General features: G+C 38.3%; 3 protein-coding genes across 3 annotated transcripts; all 3 read right to left on the bottom strand.

Moving 5' to 3' along the window:
- Nucleotides 1–837: 837 nt before the first annotated feature.
- theg (theg spermatid protein) lies at nt 838–5,002 on the bottom strand. Its single transcript, XM_054614620.1, has 7 exons — nt 4,959–5,002; nt 3,882–3,957; nt 3,736–3,797; nt 3,569–3,626; nt 2,230–2,356; nt 1,190–1,349; nt 838–1,113 (listed from the first exon to the last, which is right to left on the bottom strand). Exons 2-7 carry the CDS (start codon nt 3,941–3,943, stop codon nt 872–874), a joined length of 711 nt encoding a protein of 236 aa, XP_054470595.1. The 5' UTR covers nt 3,944–3,957; nt 4,959–5,002; the 3' UTR covers nt 838–871.
- Nucleotides 5,003–5,707: 705 nt separating this feature from the next.
- On the bottom strand, nt 5,708–13,677 carry shda (Src homology 2 domain containing transforming protein D, a). The gene is made up of 8 exons (XM_054613875.1): nt 13,430–13,677; nt 11,959–12,208; nt 11,671–11,772; nt 11,305–11,467; nt 10,943–11,200; nt 10,670–10,844; nt 8,853–8,972; nt 5,708–6,759 (listed from the first exon to the last, which is right to left on the bottom strand). Exons 2-8 carry the CDS (start codon nt 12,202–12,204, stop codon nt 6,573–6,575), a joined length of 1,251 nt encoding a protein of 416 aa, XP_054469850.1. The 5' UTR covers nt 12,205–12,208; nt 13,430–13,677; the 3' UTR covers nt 5,708–6,572.
- Nucleotides 13,678–14,777: 1,100 nt separating this feature from the next.
- yju2 (YJU2 splicing factor homolog) lies at nt 14,778–19,179 on the bottom strand. The gene is made up of 8 exons (XM_054614124.1): nt 19,016–19,179; nt 18,690–18,790; nt 17,536–17,680; nt 17,223–17,357; nt 16,957–17,138; nt 16,546–16,696; nt 15,490–15,661; nt 14,778–15,275 (listed from the first exon to the last, which is right to left on the bottom strand). The coding sequence occupies exons 1-8, from the start codon at nt 19,037–19,039 to the stop codon at nt 15,154–15,156; spliced, it is 1,032 nt and encodes a 343-aa protein (XP_054470099.1). The 5' UTR covers nt 19,040–19,179; the 3' UTR covers nt 14,778–15,153.
- Between the last annotated feature and the right edge of the window lie 893 nt (nt 19,180–20,072).

Below are 20,072 nucleotides of genomic sequence, written 5' to 3'. Positions count from 1 at the left end.
AGAGCAGCAGCCTCTCAGGTGATAATAAACACATCTGTCCCGCCCCGCTGTTTGTCTGCGACCCGGTTCCAAAGCTGGGGTTCGGGGTCACCTGCAGGGTCGTGGAGATCTCTCCGCGGAGGTCCGAAATGAGGAATTGATTTGACAATTAACTAATCCTCATGAAAGAACTAAAGACAGAAGACACGCTTTGCAGTTGAATGCAAAAAAAAATTCAAGTTCATCGAGCAATGGTACAAATGTATCATCTACTTCTACGTGTTTTGTTTTTTTAGTAGGACTTTAGTAGGAATTTCAAAAGGCATTGTATTATTTATATTCTGACATCTCCATGCTGAGCTGACTCATTGGCTCTCTGCCTGATTGGCTCTCAGCCTGCGTACAAGCAACAAAGAATTGGATGTGCTGAAAGATGTTTGTTGAAGGATGTCTCAAAGCAATCTTAGCTGCGGTTAACAAGATCTCTCTCCCTGTGAAAAATGACATTTTGCAATCAGGCAGGTCGTCTTATTTATAATTTACTAATTAAAAATACATTACACACATACACCGGGGGCTCAATGGATTTGAAACCAGTAGCGTACAACTCTAATACTTCAATACAACTTCATACTTTGTGTGAATACTGATACTTAATATCTGCTTTATCCTATGATGTTGCAGAAGAAGTAGAAATTGTAGTTTCAGTCGGTCAAGTGAGTCCACGGTGGCAATTGAACCATATTTATGTTGCTGATGTTCTTTTCTGTGTATATTCATGTAACGGAGCAAATAAGAGGCATTCGTCACGATTTAATATGGAAACAACTTTTATCACATCGAGGAAATGGAGAACAATAAACATTTCTCAAGGGACCAGACGTCATCCGTCCTAGTTTGAGTTACATTTGCGAGGCAGAGGCAGACAGAGCTGTCGTATCCGAGGCGAGGGGCTGGCAGAGCGGGCTGCCTGGCTAACTTCGTACGGGTTGTATCCCTCAAACAGAGCATTCCTCTCTTTGTGACTGGACAGCTCAAGAAGTCTCTGGCTGGCTACGAAGTTTCTTGCCGCTCTGGAGACGGGCCAGCACCCAGAGCGCTCTCCTTGGAACTTGGGGTGGTCGTGCTTAGGGGCTGAGAAGATGAGTAATCATGTCAAAATAGCAAGTAAAACCATGCAACAATAGAGCAAAACATTTGGCCGACTTACTAGCAAGCAGCTCTATGTGTGCTGAAGCTTTGCAGGGTATGTGGGTCATGGTTATAGGTCTAGATTTGGGACCAGAGCCCTCCAGAACTGGCCTTCTTTTTGGTTGGGCAAGCTGGCATACACGTAAAGTGGCGACTGCCGTCTGCGTCACTCTGTTCAACTACAATCACATTTCAGGACATGAATGAGATTATATTAAAAACACACACACACACACACACACACACACACACACACACACACACACACACACACACACACACACACACACACACACACACACACACACACACACACACACACACACACACACACACACACACACACACACACACACACACACACACACACACACACACGAGCTGTTTGGAATCAATCAAATATATGAAACTATAGCTCTGGTAGCAGACTGGTTTAAGGGATGCAACGTTGGTCGGTGGATCAGTTAACAACCATGTGATGGCTTGGACTGCAATAAAAATGAGCTGTTTATGCTACAAGCAGTCTCAAGAAAGGGCAACCAATAATGTTGTCACAGGTATAACCAGATGGCTACGACTCATAAGACTCATACTTTAGTAAGTCCATGTGTTAAAGGTAAAATAAAATAAAAATCATCCTTAAACTTGCATTAAAGTTGAGGTTTTATGTTTTCATGCAGATAGATATCTGAAAGTTAAATGTGAAACTTGACATATTGTTGCTAAAAGGATATGTGCAAAACCAACGCAAACAGCAGCTATCGCTTGTCCTATCACGAAAATACGAAACCTGTGAAAACCACAGAGGGCACAGCGACAGAAAAACACTTCTGAAAAAGAAAAACAACTCACTATGACATACTTTAACCTTTACGTTCTTTGAGTTCATTTGTTAGATATCCTAACTAGCTGTCAGCCTGGCCTACAGCTGGCAGGGGAGTCTAAAAGACTGGCATACTTGAAAAGCTGCCAGCTACCTCAGGCAGTCGATGAGGTCGTCTGAGGTGTCTAAACAGGAGGATGTCTAAACAGCAGATTCTCAGGAAATGGTTTACTCACACAAACAAGCAGTGGGTGGTCTGGCTGCCAGCCAACTGCAGGTGCCCGAGGTTGAGCCAGACTACACAGTCGATCAGATGGGACGGCACGGAGAGCCCATTCACTCACCTCCCATATGGGAGAAAGTCTGGGGAAGGACAGATGGACAGGCAGAACGGAAGGAGAGAGTAAATGAGAGCATGAGTGAGAGAAGACACAGAAAGTGATTCAGAGGTGTGAGTAGGAGAGAAAGAGGTGACTAAAATAAAAGAGGAAGGTGAGGAAAGAAGGAAGGAAGGAAGGAATGGGGCAGGAATCAATATAAGAGCAAAGACACAAGAAGGGGATAAAAAGAAGAGCCAGAAGATGATGAGTTTAGAAAGATATTAAAGGTTCCCTTTGGTACGTTTTGTCAATAACATGAGGCTGAACGAACACACTTTCTTCCCTCATGAAACGTTTGCAAAGCCAATTTGATTTTTAATATTTTTGCCAGCTTCCATGTTTGCTAGCTGCATTGCTGGTGCATAAGTGTGTTTCCTGGCACTTTATTGCTGCCTGAAGATCAGTTGAACTTTGTAAAAACATTGGCAGGAATTTAAATTGCATCGCAGGTTTACAAGAACAAACTGGGTCCTGCTCATAAATTCATTGCTCCTTAGCACTACTAGTGATCAAAAACTGCACAGAGCTCCTTGTTATTACAAGGAGCTGAATCTTCCTGGGTTTGATAAAAGCAAAAGACAAAATCCATCAAATTCATATAATACTTTGTCGGGGAGAAAACGATTGAGTCCTGACAAATAAATGCCGGTTGCCAATAAAGGCCGGCTAAAAATAATATTGAGGGGGGAAATTTACATAGTAATTTACATAGTAAATTGACTATAATCTTCATTTCAACAGCACTCAATCCATCCGAACAACAGAGTCACATTATACTAATTAGTTCTTTGAGGTACTCCTTAGCAGAGAACCCAACACTTCCTGATGTTTTTTTTGTCACATTAAAAGCCTTTCGATAACGGCAAGACTGCAATGTTGTTCTATTCATGGTACCTTAACAATCTGGCTTTACGCTACTGATGAAATTAGTGCTGTGGAAATGGACACAATACTGAATCTATATACATAAAAAAGTAAAGAGCTTTAATATAAGCAGCTGCCACAATTAAATTAGAGAAAGAGAATATTATAAGCTAGGTGCATGATAAATGGAACAAGGAATCATAACTCAAAGCAGGTATAGCAAAAGTATCAAAGACTTCCAAAAAAAAGAAATTACAGATACATTAATTGTTAGTTTGCAATTAGTAGTAGGCTATTATACATCAATAATATTAGAACTTTGTATATTTACGTGAATTGGGTGAGGAACTTTTTACTTCTACATAGCTCCGACCAGCGAGGGGTTAACTCTGCAAAGAAAAACAATTATTGACAGCATCACAAAAAACAAAAACAAACAGTACAGGGACAGGTTTGTAAATGTAGAAAACAGTTGAGATAGAAAGTGAGAGATCGTACCAGTTTTGGTGGTGGATCCGGTCTTCTCTGGTGGCAGCTGATCCAGCCAGTAAACAGAACGACTGCAGGATTTAAAGAAGAAAAAAAGAGGCCTCATCAGAGAAAGAAGGAGACATAGAGAGACAGAGGGGTTCAGTTAGGCCTACCGGTCTGGATATATGAGCCGGTTGGGTTTGGGTTGAGCGAGTCTGTGCGTCTGAGTTGCCATGGAAACAGTCAAAGCTGGGGAACAGAGCATATTACTGCGGTATGTTATGCATATTAATGATCACTTATCACAACGTAATCAACCTTCACAAACACCACAATAAACAGAATGTTTTGTCGCATGCAGTGTGTGCATGAAGAGAAGTCAATGCAACTGGCTTACGTTAACATTGGTAGATAATGTGGGTCATAATGTAACAGTAGAGAATATAATGGTAGTCTGTCATTTCAGTATAAAAATTGTAATTCAGACCAAAAAAACCCCTAAAAGATTCAAATATCCATCCATAGACAGAAAATAAACTGGCTACAATTTTGATAATGGATTTAAGTACCGTCCATTCCCTGTGCAGAATTTCCACTATAAAGCTGTTTTGAGAATGGGCTTTTAGGTATATGAGACAACTCCTCTTGCATTTATATTACATATTTACATATTGATTATTTAATTAATTATTTAATTCTGTAAGGAGAAGGAGTGGATGTAATTTTGACATCTTTAACTAGGTGGTTGAATCTTCTTTGTTGAAAAACCCATATCAGACATATTTACATTCAAAGCAGAGTATTATTTTTTTATATTTTAAGAGATGTCTTTATTCATTTGTCATTTATCAAGCAAAAATTCAAAACATATGCTGGTTTCAAGCTTTTTCAGTATGAATTTAATATGTTTGGGTTTTTGACTGACAAAAGAAGCAATTTCAGGAAATTACCAACTGGCATGTTAATTCATAAACAATTTGGAAAAAAACAATCAATGGAATAATTTATTATTATTAACATTATGGGTGAAAATAACCACTAGTTGCAGGCTTGATTTGACTTAAACGTTCCCATGTAAGCCTACTATTGGTAAAATAACGTGGTATAATATAACTAAGTGTATCATGAACATACAAAACCAACCACACAATACATTTAATGTGTAGCTGATACATACGTACATAATTGACACCTTACATACAGTACAAATGGTAATGGTGTATCTTCAATTTATAGCTTTTACTTCTTACCTGTTCTCTGCCTCGTTCTCTCGTGGTGCCACCGACACCTGCTGGTTGCTAGGGGATCAGGTGACGCCGACGGGGCTCTGGTGTGGACCTTTTCATCGCCATTCTGCTGCTAGGGATAGGGCGTTGGTCCCCGTTTACTTCCTCTCAGCTACCATATTAAAAAATGTGTCTACAGGAAATACAAATGGGTCTATTTAGGTTCTTAATGATGTCAAGTTAGAAAAGGTCTCTACCGAAGATCGTCAATGTAAATGGAAAGTAGGGACGGCCAACTCTGTCTACCTGTTTGGTGCGGTCAGGTATTTACCACCGAATCACTTAAAAGGTGTTATGTTTATTTACTTTTTTGTGTTATGTTTATTTATTTATAAAAATAAATAAACATAACACAGAAAAGTAAATCCCCTTTTGACCACAAACAATATGTGAAACCTGTTAACTGATTAAGTGATACACACAAACAAGGAAGGATGATAAGGAAGGGCTTCAAAGGAGACATAAATACTGATCTTAACACCATCTCAACACTACAGGTGTGGACATATTCAAGTTGAGGATCACTTTTAATCTTTTCTTCCTAATCTTGACTTCAGCACAAAAGACAAAAACCCAAATAAAAAAAGTTAAATCTTCAATTTAGCCACAGCCTAATATTTGCTGTAAAAGGCCTATTTAACAATCATTTATTTAAAATTCACAGACAGACACAGAACACAACATTAAACTACACACAGACTATTTAAAAACAGACACCTTTATTTTCAACAGACATTTAAAATCTTATAAAACAGAACGGTCAATAATCTACCAAAGCTCCTTTAATAGTCATGATCACAAAGCCACAAGCTTTCAATATAATACTGTAGTTATTATTCTCTAAACTAGTATTACAGGAATCAGCTACTAGGTGAAGTTATACGCGGCTATATAACATTCACAGCACGTGTAGTGTTTGGTTGATATTGTAAATAACACTTGAAGGATAATAATAGTGTTGTTTGCAGTTACAGCACTTTAAAAACAGTATTCTACAGTCTATATCTAGTTTAAATCCCTACGCCTCATCTCTTTTTTTTGCCATTTTAAACAAAGAAAAATGTAAGATTCAACTGCTGCCTTGGCTGAAAACTGAACCTAGATGACCAAGATAAAACACCACTATTATCCTATAAGTGAGCTGGCAGTATTGTATATTTCTGCTCTACAGTAAAAGAGATAAATCTCCATGCAATATTCTGTAGATTCTATGGTCTCAAGACAGCTCAAGACATGAGTTTTTTTATCCTTTACCTAAATGTACTCAGCTACCAATCTTAATAACAATGATTGCTGATTTTCAGGAGTCCATGGTATGAAAATAAGAGGATTTCAGTGACAATACCAGTTCACAGGCGAATATTCATGAGGCACTGAGCGCTCTTATTAAGCTGCCAGTGTAGTTATTTGGGTAATGGTAAACAGGAAAGATGGCACCAAACAGTCCAATCTCTTGCGGGCAGTTCAGGTAGAAAGGCGGTGAAAAGGCATGTAGGAAAACAGGAAGGAAATAGGTAAATATTGAGTATATGTTGTATTCAGTAGCACCAGGAGAAAGAGTATGTAAGTGCGTCAGTGTCAGAGGGTCTGCACTATGACGGGATACAGCAGGGACATATGTTCGGCTCCTCTGATAGGCAGCTTGTGTGTAGTGTAGTAGTGGATGACCTCGGGGATGGTGGAGAAGGGAGGGCTGTTCTCCCCGAGGACGTAGCGGCCCTCTGCAGACCGAGTGAACTTCATGTGCATGAAGCCCTTACAGCTCCTGACAGAGAGAGAAGGGAGGAAGAAAACGCTCATCAACAGAACGATGCTGAAAGTGCATATATGGGAGTCATTAAGCTATTTCAGACCACACATTCATAATAAGACAAATGTGTTCTCCAGAGAAATGTAGCATTGAGTAACCCCATCTGGAAGAAACTTAAGGCATTAAGGCAACACACACACTTTGTTGGTTATTGATGTGAGAAAAGACTAAAAAACAGCTTCTTCCCTCCGGCTGTGAGACTCATCCCCCACCCTCCATATATATTATAGTAGTTTCTTTTTCTTTCCCAAGTAGCAAATTGGGAAAACGATCTAAATTCCTTTGTACAACCCTGTCGTACAATGACAAATAAAAAACCTTGTAAAATTATGAAAGTTGGTACCATAAATTTGGCTAAACTCTGTATTATTGTAACACTCCTGGGCCCTGTTTCAGAAAACAGGTTTAACAAACTCGTACAATAAACATTAAATAAGTGCTTTGATACAGACTGAATCAATGAGGAAATAAAAACAGCATGTCTGGCTCTGTAAAAGGGACGAGGCAGATACAAAATGTTGATCACGTTGAATTTCCATAATCAGGATAGCCATGAAAATTGTCACAAGTTACTTGAAAAAGCGATCTAGCTTGCCATCATGTTAAAGCAGTTAAAAAAAAAAATAAAAAAAATAGAGCCTGGTTTATAAATACAGTGTTTACCATGCTAGAAAGAACAAACTCACACAATGTGGCCATTATTAATATACAACCTTTATTTATGCAGGGGGACCTTATGATTTATTATAACCTTGTTTAAAAATAGTTTGTTTTTCACTAAAATGGATATTCACAAAAAAACAAACAGATGTGTGTTCTATCTGTGATGCAATCTAAATATTTCTTCCTGAACAAAATGTAAGGTGAAGTGATTCCAGTATGGGTTAGCGCTACTTTAAGAGTTTTAACCAATGTTTGATGATTATTGGGAGTAAATGGCAATCATTTGGGCAGGATAGGATAAAGTTACCTCACTTTCTGAGAATTTAAAAGCCAGTGTTTTTCACTTCAATTAAAATCGGCTTTATGAAACAGAGTCCAGACAGCTAAATGATTATCTGTCAGACTTAATAATCAAAGAAAATAAACCCCAAAAAGGAAGTACTGCAATATTAAGTGGAGACAACTGAGATATTTGTCATTTAACCCTTAAATACTATCAGTCCAATCTTACAATGTTGTTGTGACGGAGTTGCCAGTTTCATCCCATCTCATTGTGCGTTGTTTTTTTCTAAATGAGTAAGCTACAAAAAAAAAAAGATGATTTTGCTTGCAGTCTTTTCCCATGTTTCTCCACTGTGTCTCCACTGGTCAACCTCAACTTAAGTGATATGTTTGTTGATGTATGTCCTCTACCACGACAGACTGTCCTCCCTGCTCAGGATTTTGTTTTCAGCTCATCTTCTTAGAAACATTTTCTGTTGGTGATCTACAATTGTTGTTTTTGTGACATTTAACATTTAAGCCAGATGCATCACTGACAATCCTTGAGCTATTCCTGTATTATTTGATTATTTACTTGATTTAAGTTTGCAATACACATGGACTTTCAGTTTGGTTTTATCGGTACCGATGTGAGGTTAGGAACAATTCTTAGCGCGCAGATGATCACTTGCAAACAGCTGCTTTCATTTTGATTATTCGCATGCGATGCAAACATACGCGCAGAGAGGAAATGAGGCATCGAGATAAGAAAGAGCAACACAGATAAGGCAATTGGGTGGTAAGAGAGATAATGGGAAAATGGTGGCTATTGAGGGCTGTGAGAAACCTGCTACACACAGACCATAACAATACAAAAATGACACAAAGACTGGATCAGATAACTGGAAACAACACAGTATAAGGGCCTTTAAGAGAGTGCAATGATGTTTCATGTTAAGATTTTAAGGAGGTTTTTTTAGGGTTCCAGTGCAGCTAACAATACAGCATAAATGGAAAAACTTTAAAAAGGCTGATGGGACAAGCCTAGCTTGTGCAAAAAATAAGGATAGATGTGGGTCACCAACGACTTTAATCTGAAATACAGCAGGAGTGTGAGTGTCTACCTGAGTGAGAGCGAGTAGTCGTTCCGGCAGGTCTGGCTGTTCCTCACCAGATAGGAGCTCTCCTTGCACAGAGTCAGTAGACTCTCTGCCTCCGAGCGGCTCAGGGCTCCGTGGTACCACCTGCAGGAGGAAACACGACAACGTGACAACAAAAGTGTTTAACTTTACTCCATGTAAACTGGCGTTGTTGCTTCTTTACTCTTTACCCCAAGGTGTGGACATTTTTGGTTGAAACACACTACAACAATGGCATCAGGCATGGATGAGATCAAAGCATCTGTAGAAACTGTTTCAATTCTATGTACATAAAAAAGAAAAAAATCTGCATATTTCTTTAATTAATGTGAAAAGGAGGTAATTTACCACCCCACTCCCAAGAACCTCAATTAATGAATTCCAATTACTTTATGTGAAACTGAATTAATGAAGCAAAACTAAATAAATTAGAAAAAAAGATTAAATTAAAAGATTAAAAGATTTTAATGTGCTAAGCATTTTGGAATTTCATTGGAGTCAATGGCAGTTTCCACATTTCTATACATAAAATAAGCTTTCACTGGGGTAAAAAAAACCCAACTCTCTTTCTGAATGTCTTAAGTTGTAAAGCAGTGTCTTTTCCTTGTAAATGCTAATCCTAAATGCAAAATAATATTTATTTGATGAAGAAATCCTGTCATAATGTGTTTTGTGTTGCTTTTTGTTCCATCCTGCCTTTTCCGTGCACTATTATTTTTGTTTTTATCATGTATCATTGCAACTATATTTTGTATGGTGACTTGTTTTGTTTGTAGTTTTGTGAAGCACTATGTAACTTATTTTAGATAAGCGCTATTTAAACATGTTAATCTATATATCATTATTAAAGCGACAGACTAATTTTCGAGCAAGTCAATGAGGTGACGTATGTACGTTATGCATCAAGCAAAATGATGTGCATTCTTTCGACCATGCAACTGTTTAGTCTGAGACTAGTGTCCTTCCAAGAGTAAGATTATTTTCATTTGCTTTAGTTGGTCAGTCAATTTCTATAATGAATGGACTTGGTAAAGCACTTTGCTAGTCTTCCGACCACTCAAAGGGCTTTAACACTTCACCCATTCACACCCATCATACACTGAGGGCAGATAGTAGCCAAAATAGTAATTGATTTTACTTCATCAGGTTTCAAAGCGAAACCATGAATCCTGAGTCAGTGTAATAAAAAAGGACTGGGGACACATAGTTAGACACAACCAAAGGAAACACAACAAACCCCAGTGCTGTCTTAAACCTTTATGTGCATTCCCAAAAGAAATTAAACCTTTTTGATCAATATCCAGCTGGAAATTAATTTCCTCTGTTTGCTCAACTGAGAAGTAATAAAACAACCATTCAAATCCAATTTGTCGCACTGGGGGGGATTATTATTATTTTTATTTTATTTAAAACATTTTCCTAGTGACACACACTGCACAGTAGAAAATGAAGATCATGCATATTTAACCAAACAACATTATTAAACTGTAGTGTTGTTTAAATTAAAATACTACCTATTACTTATTACTCAACATCGCAGATCTTTTTCCCAGTTCACAAACTGGCAGTTTGGCAACAAATATCTGTTTAAGTGTCAAGTTATGGCCAAAATCATGTTTAGTGAGGTCAAAGTGAGCTTTGACCACCTGAAGATGAACATCAGTTCACCTTTAAAGACTAGGTGGACTTCTGTGACAAATTTGTAAGGTCATGACAATGGACTGGACGGACGGCTTTCATTGGCAAGGAGGCATAAAAACATTTGAAACACCATATTTTAATATTTGCAGATGTCCACTTACACTTGTCTCTCCAGTGGCATATATGGATCCACTCTCTCTCCCAGGAGAGGAGGCGTGTCACCAACCAGACGGAGTGTAGTTGAGTCAGCTGTGGATGATGTGGTGCCTGTCTTGGTGAGCCTGGTCGGCTCTGTCTGAGCTCGTGAGCGCTCCCTTTCTGCCCCTTCAAACTGAACTATGGACAGACAGAAATATCCAGTAGATTAGTTTAAAAAAAAAGAAGATAAAAACACATACAGGTATGAAATTGATTTAATGACAATGCCAGTTTACCTGCTAGAGCTTTAGAGATGTTGTCCTTCTTCCACTCCCAGGGCTGGTCGTATTCATCAGCTGGCCTCTCATCATCCTGAGGCAGCCTGCTCTCTCTGCTGTCTATCTGAGCAAATCCAGCCTCAACCCTCTGAGTTTGTTGTTGTGCTGATGGTGCAGCTCGGTGGTAAGGACGAGGCCGTTCCTCATACGGGTTATCGTATAATTGGCCACCATCACCACTCCCAGACCTGTTATTCATAATGCCGTGTTGCAGTTCTGCACAGTAAACAAAGCTTAAATTACTTTTAAACTTTTCCTAAAACTGTAAATATTGAGCCAAAAAACTAAAATGTGGTAGAGAAAAATATATCTTAACAAACCTGAGATAATCCGCTGGGCTTCAAATGGCTCCATGTAGCTGCAGCAGTCTGTTGATGCAGATTTGGACTCCCAATTTGGTCTGCCTCTTGGGTCTGGACGGACATCAAAGGGATCAGAGTAGTCTGTGTCAGCGTCCGACGCTGCTGGAGCAGAAGGGATCACCTGGGTGGGGAGAGAGAGAAACAATAAGCATCTGATAAATAAATAAATAAATAAACTGGAAATATAACTCTGTGTGTGAATCCATGTTTGTATGAGAGAAAAGGAGAAAGCAAAATGAGATAAAGACAAAGCAAAGGATGGAGGGAATGAAGGACAAATGCCAACGGAAAGTAAATCAGAACACAAATAAAATCGGTACTTACAGGTTCCTCTTGAATAGTCACAGGATTTAGGGGGACTTTACAGCAGCTAAACTCCTGAGAGTCCACCTTAATAAGTCTGTGCTTGGGAGACACCACTTTCACCTGGAACATAACACATGAAAACAAATTGTTAAATGTTCAATAATCACCTCAATACTCACTGTTAAAGTGAGATCTAGGAGAAAAGTTTATATTTTCCAAAAGGTACGTTTAGGGAGACATGGTACTTGTATACAATTTCTTAAAAACTTAATTACGTACATGATTGTGAAAAGGTACATGTCATACCTCCAAGCCATTAGGCAGCACTGAACCAAATGCAGGAAAAGAGGGAAGGCTCACTGTGGCACTACAGGGGCTGAAACCACCATTCTGATGCTCCTTATCAGAGTGTTGATATGGGTCCTCGAAATCGAGCTCCTTCTGAGCTCTGTAGGCCCTCAAAATCTCACTCTCACTGTAATCTGGCCTCGGGGGCTGTGGAGGGTCACGCCTGGTGCCAAAGTTTAGGTAGTCCTTCAACCACTTGGCCATGGATCTGGGAATGAAGTGGTAAACCGATAGCTTGGAATAAATAAGGATGACAAAGTGCTGAAAAGACAAAAGTTTCTTGTGTTGTAATCATGTTTCTTGTGTTGCATAGGGTTAGGGATATTGTTGTATATTTCCCGCAAGGGATCAATGAAGTATCATGCTAAACATCAGCTTCACAAATGTAAGTTTTCAATATTAAAAATTGGACAAACCCAACTGGACAAAAGACCACAAGTTCTTGCATCAGATCCATAAAAGATAGAGTCGTTGACATAATGAGACTTAAAATGAGACATAATCAAGACTGAAAACCAAAGGCGACCCCAGGGCCCCTCGGCTTTGGAACGACCTGCCGGAGGAGATAAGGCTTGCAGAATCAATAATCTCTTTTAAATCACTTTTTTTACAGAATGGCTTTTATGTGATGTCGTCGTTTTAATGTTTCGTTTTCATTTGGTTTTAGTATTTTATCTTATATTCGTTTACTATATTTTACCTATTTCACTTGATTTTATTTATTTTGTTCGTTTATTTGATTTGTCACTTGTTATTTCATTTTGTTTCTTTGTTCAGTTTTATCCTAACGATTGTTCTTAATGTTTCTTCTATTGCACTGCTTTGCTGGCTTGTCTGTCGAAGCACTTTGTAAACCTTGTTTTTAAAAAAGGTGCTATATAAATAAAGTTGTTATTATTATAATTACTACTACTATTATTATTGTAACATCTGTAACATTGGGCTGGGCCTATAAACAGTCTTATAAGTAAAGCAGGCTGATAATCACCATGAGGGTTTGGTTTATAAACTTATATAACACCTGACCATCAATCAACAGGTCAAGTGGAATGAGAGAGGGTCAAATATGGGGTCAAAGGTCAACGCTCGCCAGCTTGCTACGTCAACAAATCGCAGCAGCTCGTTCGGGGGTAATTGAGGGGGTTTTCAACCGACCACCTGACGTCACTCATAGAAGTGACAATAGGTTAAGGTCAGCCTTTGATTCAAAACGACCAACACCAAGCTAGATAGTTGACCAACACTGCTGATGTGTTATTTGTGTTAAACAAGTAAAGGGTTAAAGGATTGAGAGTCGCACAACTGATGGTCAGATGCCAAAGCTACGTTAGCTACGTTAGCAGCTAACGTCTCAACCGTCACGTCACCGAACGTAACGTTCCAACCGTCACGTCAACTAACGTCAACTGCTAACGTTCTTTTCGCTCACCCTCCTTCTTCGCATTGGCGGCCTCCCGTTCCGGTTATGTCTCCCGGACTACCATCCGGCGTGTCGTTGTTAGCGGTGTTAGAAATGAAAATGATACATTGTTCTCCGTGAAATACGTTCTGCTTCTGAGCCAAGCGGGCCAGTCAGCTAGTGTTAGCCGGACCCAGACGAGACCGTGACGCGGAGCCCGACACAACACACACTGGCACGGCGGGCTGTCTTAAAGGCGCAGAGTCGGGTATTTGTGGTTGGTCGACAGCTGTCTTAAAGGGGCAGAGTCAGGCATTTGTGGTTGGTCGACATTAATTCTTTAAATGTGTTTTGTGACTCCAGGACTATTGCTTGATCCACAAATAAAGAACATGTGTCTCTCTGATGTAACTCTGTGTTGTTTTTCCCCATCCATCCAAATATGCACTTTATGGTTCCCTCTATAAATTAACATCTTGTAAACAAGCTTTGTAAAAGTGTTTGATGTCAATTCAAACCAGATTTCTTATTAGTTTAGGGGGGTATGATTTAAATTTTGTTTCATATTTATTCTCATTATTATCTACCTAAGATCTTCCTTGTTGCCAGTGTTTTGGTACTTTTTGTAAAAAGAAAAAATATATAAGTTTAATGAAATCTTAAGTAAAGAGGTAAAAATGAAACACCAAAGGATGGTTTACATTTTGTACTACCTTGTCATTTGCAAGTGCCTTCATCATTTCAAGTGTCCATTGTAGAAATAAATGTTTTGTTATCTTGTGGTCTAATATATTTCCAATGTCAGGCCTCGTTCTGACTCACACCTTCACATCTGGTTGGTGCTTTCATTTGGTATTTAAACTAAAAGATGTGTGTTAAAAGAAATACAATAAAATATAATGATGCGGTTATGATGACAAACTTAAAGGCATTCATTTTAATGTCAATGACAGAAAATAACTAAGCTGTATGAGAGCCCCTGACAACAGGAAAAGAAGATCATGGAAAATATTAATAATGCATTATCTAAATATCTGCAGCTCCATACCAACAAGCAAAGTGCCAGATAGCTTACTATCAATATTACATCTCCCAGATTTAATAGAAATCAGACATCACATTAAAATGTATGAATGAATCATGAAATCACATTAAATTGTCCACAGAAATGTTGAATTATATACTATCAATACTATGAACTCATTGACATATCATAGCAAGTTTTTAGTTACGACTTGCTTATTGTTATTATGAGACAGTCTTGCTGTCATTGGGCCACTCAAAAATATATAAAAAGTCATATTCTGATGCCACAATAACATTTAAGATATTAAAAGAGAGGCGTCGCAAGATGTCAATACATGTCAAAGACAAGGAGTTGAAGTTAAACAGATTTTAATAAACAGTAAAATATACACCTGATATTTTCACAGGGCAGTTTTGACTCAAAAGAAAATCAAACATTTCAATTTATTCAAGGTAAAATTCTCAGAAGGTCCATGAACCGGTGGATAAGATGGGTTTGAACAGCAGACTAAAAATTCCTGCTAATGACCACCAACACATTGACTTTTCATCAGTCACTTCTTTAGAGGAAGGTTTTTTTATAGATTAGACCCACAAACTGGTTTACACGTGATTTTGATTTCCGTGCAACATTATAAAATGGTCCATATCATCATATGCCTTCAAGCATCATTTATACAATTGTGTGTCAGTCACTCAAATCAAAAACCATCCCAAGCATCTTTTATTCATTCGCTGTCATTGCTGTCACTGTCTGAATACGCCCCCAGCAGGCTTAGAGAAGATGACCCATTTTGTGTGGTAACAGGCTTGGAGGCATTGTTGGAGTCTGCCGTGGACGCCTTTGAATCTGTAAAACATGACACACAATTATTGTGCCTTCCAAATCATTTTTCTATATAATCTGAAATGTACAAAAAAAAATAAACGGGTGATCATGGAAACACAATGGACAAATGTTTGGTAATGATATAAATTAAAGAAATTAACTAATGGTTAATATTTCAGAAGAGTCAAGCTACAAAAGAGTTTCATATAAGATGTAAGAGATACTGATGTGTTACCTGTTTGTGAAGTGGGAGCAGCAGCTGCTGCCACTGGTCTGGGTTTGTTGACACCCGCTGCTGGTTTCTTTCGCACGACCAGAGACCCCAGTGCCCCTTTACTGCCCAGCGTCCCCACACTCCTCTCCCAGCTCTCCACTTTGGCCTTCTTCACTGCTACAGCTGAGGTTCCCTGTTGAAACAAAGCATGAAACAATCCACTATTTCCTGCTCATATGATGTCTTCTTTAAGGTTCTGTGAGATATTTTTGTGTATTTACATCTTCATTAGAGTAAACAACGCATACATGTAACACAGCATTCCTGTTTTTAATCTTATCTCATGAATATCAGCCTCACTGTTTACAGTTCGCTCCCCTTAAGCCATATTGGAGTGGTATTAAGTAACAGTTTAAAGTGTTCAACCAGTGAAACGCAAGGCGACCTGTATTGTGAAGCTGTCACTTGAAACACGGTGACTTTGTAACCAAGCTTCACACTGACAGCAATAGTTTATCAAGAACACAAAAAAAGATATGGTTCTTTTTGGGAATGGTTTGGCTGTTGATCAGTATTAAATTATGGCTTGGCGATATTTCAATATTATAATTCTGGGTACACAATTACATCATATTAGTTGATAATAACAAGCAAATACTTAACCAAATTATCCATTTTGCACAAAATGTCTTAATTAAATGAGAAAATACTTTCATTTGTCAAGTATTTAATTCACACAGGAGAATAAAAGGCTTTCCAATGTTGTTATTTCATATGGACATATAATTTTAGGAAATTACAAAAACATGTATAGAGTTATAGAGATATGAAATGCCCTATTTTGTGATAAAAGATTTCAGCCATATCTGCATTATACATATTGCAGAAACCTGAAGGAGCAACAAGAGGGCGAGCACAATGAGCTATCAGATGAAGAACTTCAGGCCTCAGGACTGAAATCTTGAGGATTTTAACTTTAAATATGATAAAAAGACACCTTGACGGATATTTGAAAATGTCATTCACTGAATAGGGGAAACATTTGACACATAGTTGAATGTGAGTGGTCGTTCATACCTGTGCCTCTGTGGGTTTGACGGTAGTGAGGATGTCTGTTGGTTTGTCTGTGATGGGTTTCTTTGACTGCGAGCTGCTGCTCTCCTCTTCCCTCTCTGAATCAGAGTCAGAGTCTCTGAGTCTTTTCACAAGGGCACGATCCAACATCTCTCTGTGAAACAAATCACGCATTCAGTTTTAATTGGGTTTTTTATGACTATTGCTCATAGTTCCCACTGATATTAAGAGGAATACACGTAACAAAATGATATGCAGAGATCAAAGTTCCTATGTATCTGTAGCATTTTCTATGTAGTCTTTAAATTTATATTTAAATGACTTTAGCAAATACCTTTTTATCACTTAAATGTAAACTTGAATAAAGTACCATTCTGTAACTACCACTTGTCTATATAAACCTTCCTCACTCACTTTGTCTCTCGCTCATCCTCTTCTTTCTCCCTCTCCTTCTCTCTCTTCTCCAGCTCTCTGTACTTGTCGATCATTCCCTCAAAGTCCACCTGAGCCTGCCTCTGGTTCAGCTCCTTCAGCTCCTGCAGGTTCTCCAGAACCTCCATCTCCATCTTAGAATCCTTTGTGCGGTTCTCCAACACCTTTTAGAGGATCGGGAAATCATTAACTCTTCATTCCTATTGGCAATTAAAAATAATAACAATAAATTACATTTAAACACTGACCTTCATGGGGTTGTTCAGTTCCTCTTCTTCCCTCTCCTGTACGACTCTCTTCTCCTCCTCCTCAATCAGTTTCTCTGCTTGGAAGTTTCTTGTGGCGCCGTGCTCCATTGCATAGTCTGTGTTCTCTGGGTCAGTCTATAGTCACAACATGTAATAAGAAAGTGTGAGAAACAAATTATGCATAATGCTGGCGATGTCTCTTTCCGCAAAATAGCACACCCACAGCTATATATATTGCCATTACTTACTAGCATTTGTTTTGTAAAATTCTACTCAATATTACAGCAAGAATCAGTGCATTACATAGTCTCACCTTAAAAGTAATCTCAGCAAGGCATCGAGTACATTTGATGTAGAAACGGAAGATGGGAAGTCCCATGTACAGCTCATTCTGAACAGTTTCTTTGCGTGCATTGAACTTCTTCCCCTTGTAGATGTACTCGCCACATGTTTTACACCTGCAAACAACCAGAGAGGCAATGCTGATGACACCACTGTCACATGACCCATTTACAGAGGCCAGAAAGTGTTTGTGTTTAGGAGGTAGTATGTTCCCTTTAAATAAAACCAATTATTAAGACATAGTTTTTACCTTAGAAATGAAACAAGCCAGCAAGGACTTATATTCTGATTAACAGCCAGTGAATTCCATTTAGCTAGAGAGCTCAACGTTATCCTTACTTTCTCAGTTAACTTGAAAAATAAAGAGACACCATTCAGAAGTTTAGTTTTACAAGGCCTTCATTTAGGCATTTTGTCAGGATTGTCAACAGAGGCATACAAAGTTACAAGGTGCAGCCTCCTTTGACTGTACTGCGTTCTTAAAACTATATTCAGAATTAGAGCTTGATTATTACATCAGCAGGGACAATTTGATTGACAAATTGTAGTTCACTGTAGATATATCAGAAACTCTGTCCGTGTTGGCTAAGGAATACAAAAATGTAAAAAACATGTTTGAGGCTATTTATAAGTAGTGTCCCCATTACAGTTTGGACAAGTTTATCTTTCAATGGCCACATTTAAGGAATCAAAAATGCTTGTTTATGTTTACAAAACAACACCTGCAAATATATTTTTATCAACATTTATAAAACTCTCAGACACTTCAATTTCACCCTTGCACATTACTATGCAATAGATATGTTTACAGGTTCAGGTTTAGCTGTGAGAATGAGTGACAAAATAGTGCACAGTTAAGGCAGGAACTGAAATAATAAAAACTTGTCTGCCTAACCCAGCTCAACACCAGCTTTCTGGGAGAAAGACAGATCTATTACTCAATTAAATGAAGCTACCAAGCATTTAGACTACTGGTACGTTGTTCTGAGATCCTGGGTGTAAATATGGGACACATCTGCACAATGTTGTTCATATCTGTGTATTGAAAACAATCTCCTTCAACCCTGTTATGAAACTTCACCCACTGCCACACCAGCTGTGTGACCATGGATGAAAAACACAAACCTCATGTTGAATGGAGCCATCAATCTGACAACATACTGACGATCTTTAGGGAGTTTAAGTTTGGGGATTTTGGATGGATCGAAATCCGGGGGGTAGTATTTCTGTGGAAGAAAATAAAACACAGATGTGAGTGACTTAAAAGCTGGAAGTTGTAGTAAAACTATCAGTAGCTATGTAGCAGTAACACTGGAGTTTGATTCCTGTAGAAAGTGATTGTAGCTGATCGCAAAACAAACCTAGAAACACCACGTTTAGCTTTAAAGCTAATGTTAGCCTGTTTGGTTTACAGCTCACAGGGCTGACGTTAACTTTGTTCATATACTCACATTTAATACTTTTCTTTCGGACATTGTTACTTTTGCTGGAAACCCAACGCAGAGAACGAAACGTTGGAATAATTAAATTGGAGGCTATTTCCACAACAGTGCTAGCTGTTAGCTGCTTGTAGGAGGAACGTACACTTCCGGTTGTCTCGTTATTAGCTTCCCGAACTGACGTCAGAGGGTGCTGCTGCCCCCCTGCGGCAGGGGGAGCAACTACAACAGCAACCGGAAAAAGGGTCCTGAAGGCATAAAACACTTGCTATGATATGTCAACACTTCAAAACAGACAGTGATGTAATCAGATGAATAGACATAATAACAGGTAATAACATTTTTAAACAGGTATAATAGTAGAAGTATTGGCTTGTCTGTGTGAATTTCCCCAAAGGGTTAAGTTAAAGATGATTTAAAATTGTCTCATCTCTGATAGATAATGGTAAAGTATCTATTGGTCTATAAAATTTATAAATTGGTTAATTTCCCCGCTGCGGGACTAATAAAGGATTATCTTATTTTATCTTATTTTATCTTAATCTGCAGGATGGTTGACCAAAGCGCCACACTATGGCCTTATATTAATCAATAGTGAGAAATGCCTCTGTGACCTGCTGTGGAAATAAAAATTGAATAAAATAAATACACTGTTGTGATTATACTCCAAGAAGAGGAAAATAATCACACTGGAACTTGTATGTTTGTTTATTGTTTATTTATTTGGACTCCCATTAGCTGTCACACAAGCACAACAGCTACTCTTTCTGTGGTCCACAGGAACAAAAACTAAAAAGGTAATTTCAAGGTAGAGCATAGATTCAAAAAGGGGGCAATAACATTACATGCATACACATACATAAATACATATAATACATAAGTTAAAAATACATTTTTTTGTCATATTTAGTCGTGCATTTTGACTAATCATGTTGATTACTAATCATTTTAAAGTATTAATCACTTGAAACCTAATGTTACCATTATCAAAGTCATAATTTTTCCAATTCAGTTACAACATCAGATTCTGTATCTGCATATTCTGACACTTCATTGAACCCACATCACA

This window comes from Anoplopoma fimbria, chromosome 15 (assembly GCF_027596085.1).
Source record: "Anoplopoma fimbria isolate UVic2021 breed Golden Eagle Sablefish chromosome 15, Afim_UVic_2022, whole genome shotgun sequence".
Lineage (NCBI taxonomy): Eukaryota > Metazoa > Chordata > Actinopteri > Perciformes > Anoplopomatidae > Anoplopoma > Anoplopoma fimbria.
The sequence above is the reverse complement of the archived record's forward strand: the minus strand, read 5'-3'. Positions and strand labels throughout refer to the sequence as shown.

What these genes read in the sequence shown, in the direction of transcription:
- theg (XM_054614620.1), bottom strand. Translation starts at nt 3,943, where the DNA reads ATGGCAACTCAGACGCACAGACTCGCTCAACCCAAACCCAACCGGCTC. An exon ending in CGGCTCATATATCCAGACCG is followed by an intron (nt 3,798 to 3,881) that starts GTAGGCCTAACT and finishes TAAATCCTGCAG; the next exon opens with TCGTTCTGTTTACTGGCTGG. An exon ending in CGGATCCACCACCAAAACTG is followed by an intron (nt 3,627 to 3,735) that starts GTACGATCTCTC and finishes TTTTCTTTGCAG; the next exon opens with AGTTAACCCCTCGCTGGTCG.
- shda (XM_054613875.1), bottom strand. Translation starts at nt 12,204, where the DNA reads ATGGCCAAGTGGTTGAAGGACTACCTAAACTTTGGCACCAGGCGTGAC. An exon ending in TGCTGCCTAATGGCTTGGAG is followed by an intron (nt 11,773 to 11,958) that starts GTATGACATGTA and finishes GTTATGTTCCAG; the next exon opens with GTGAAAGTGGTGTCTCCCAA. An exon ending in AGCCCAGCGGATTATCTCAG is followed by an intron (nt 11,201 to 11,304) that starts GTTTGTTAAGAT and finishes TTTACTGTGCAG; the next exon opens with AACTGCAACACGGCATTATG.
- yju2 (XM_054614124.1), bottom strand. Translation starts at nt 19,039, where the DNA reads ATGTCCGAAAGAAAAGTATTAAAT. An exon ending in CCGAAAGAAAAGTATTAAAT is followed by an intron (nt 18,791 to 19,015) that starts GTGAGTATATGA and finishes TTTCTTCCACAG; the next exon opens with AAATACTACCCCCCGGATTT. An exon ending in ATGGCTCCATTCAACATGAG is followed by an intron (nt 17,681 to 18,689) that starts GTTTGTGTTTTT and finishes GGTTGTTTGCAG; the next exon opens with GTGTAAAACATGTGGCGAGT.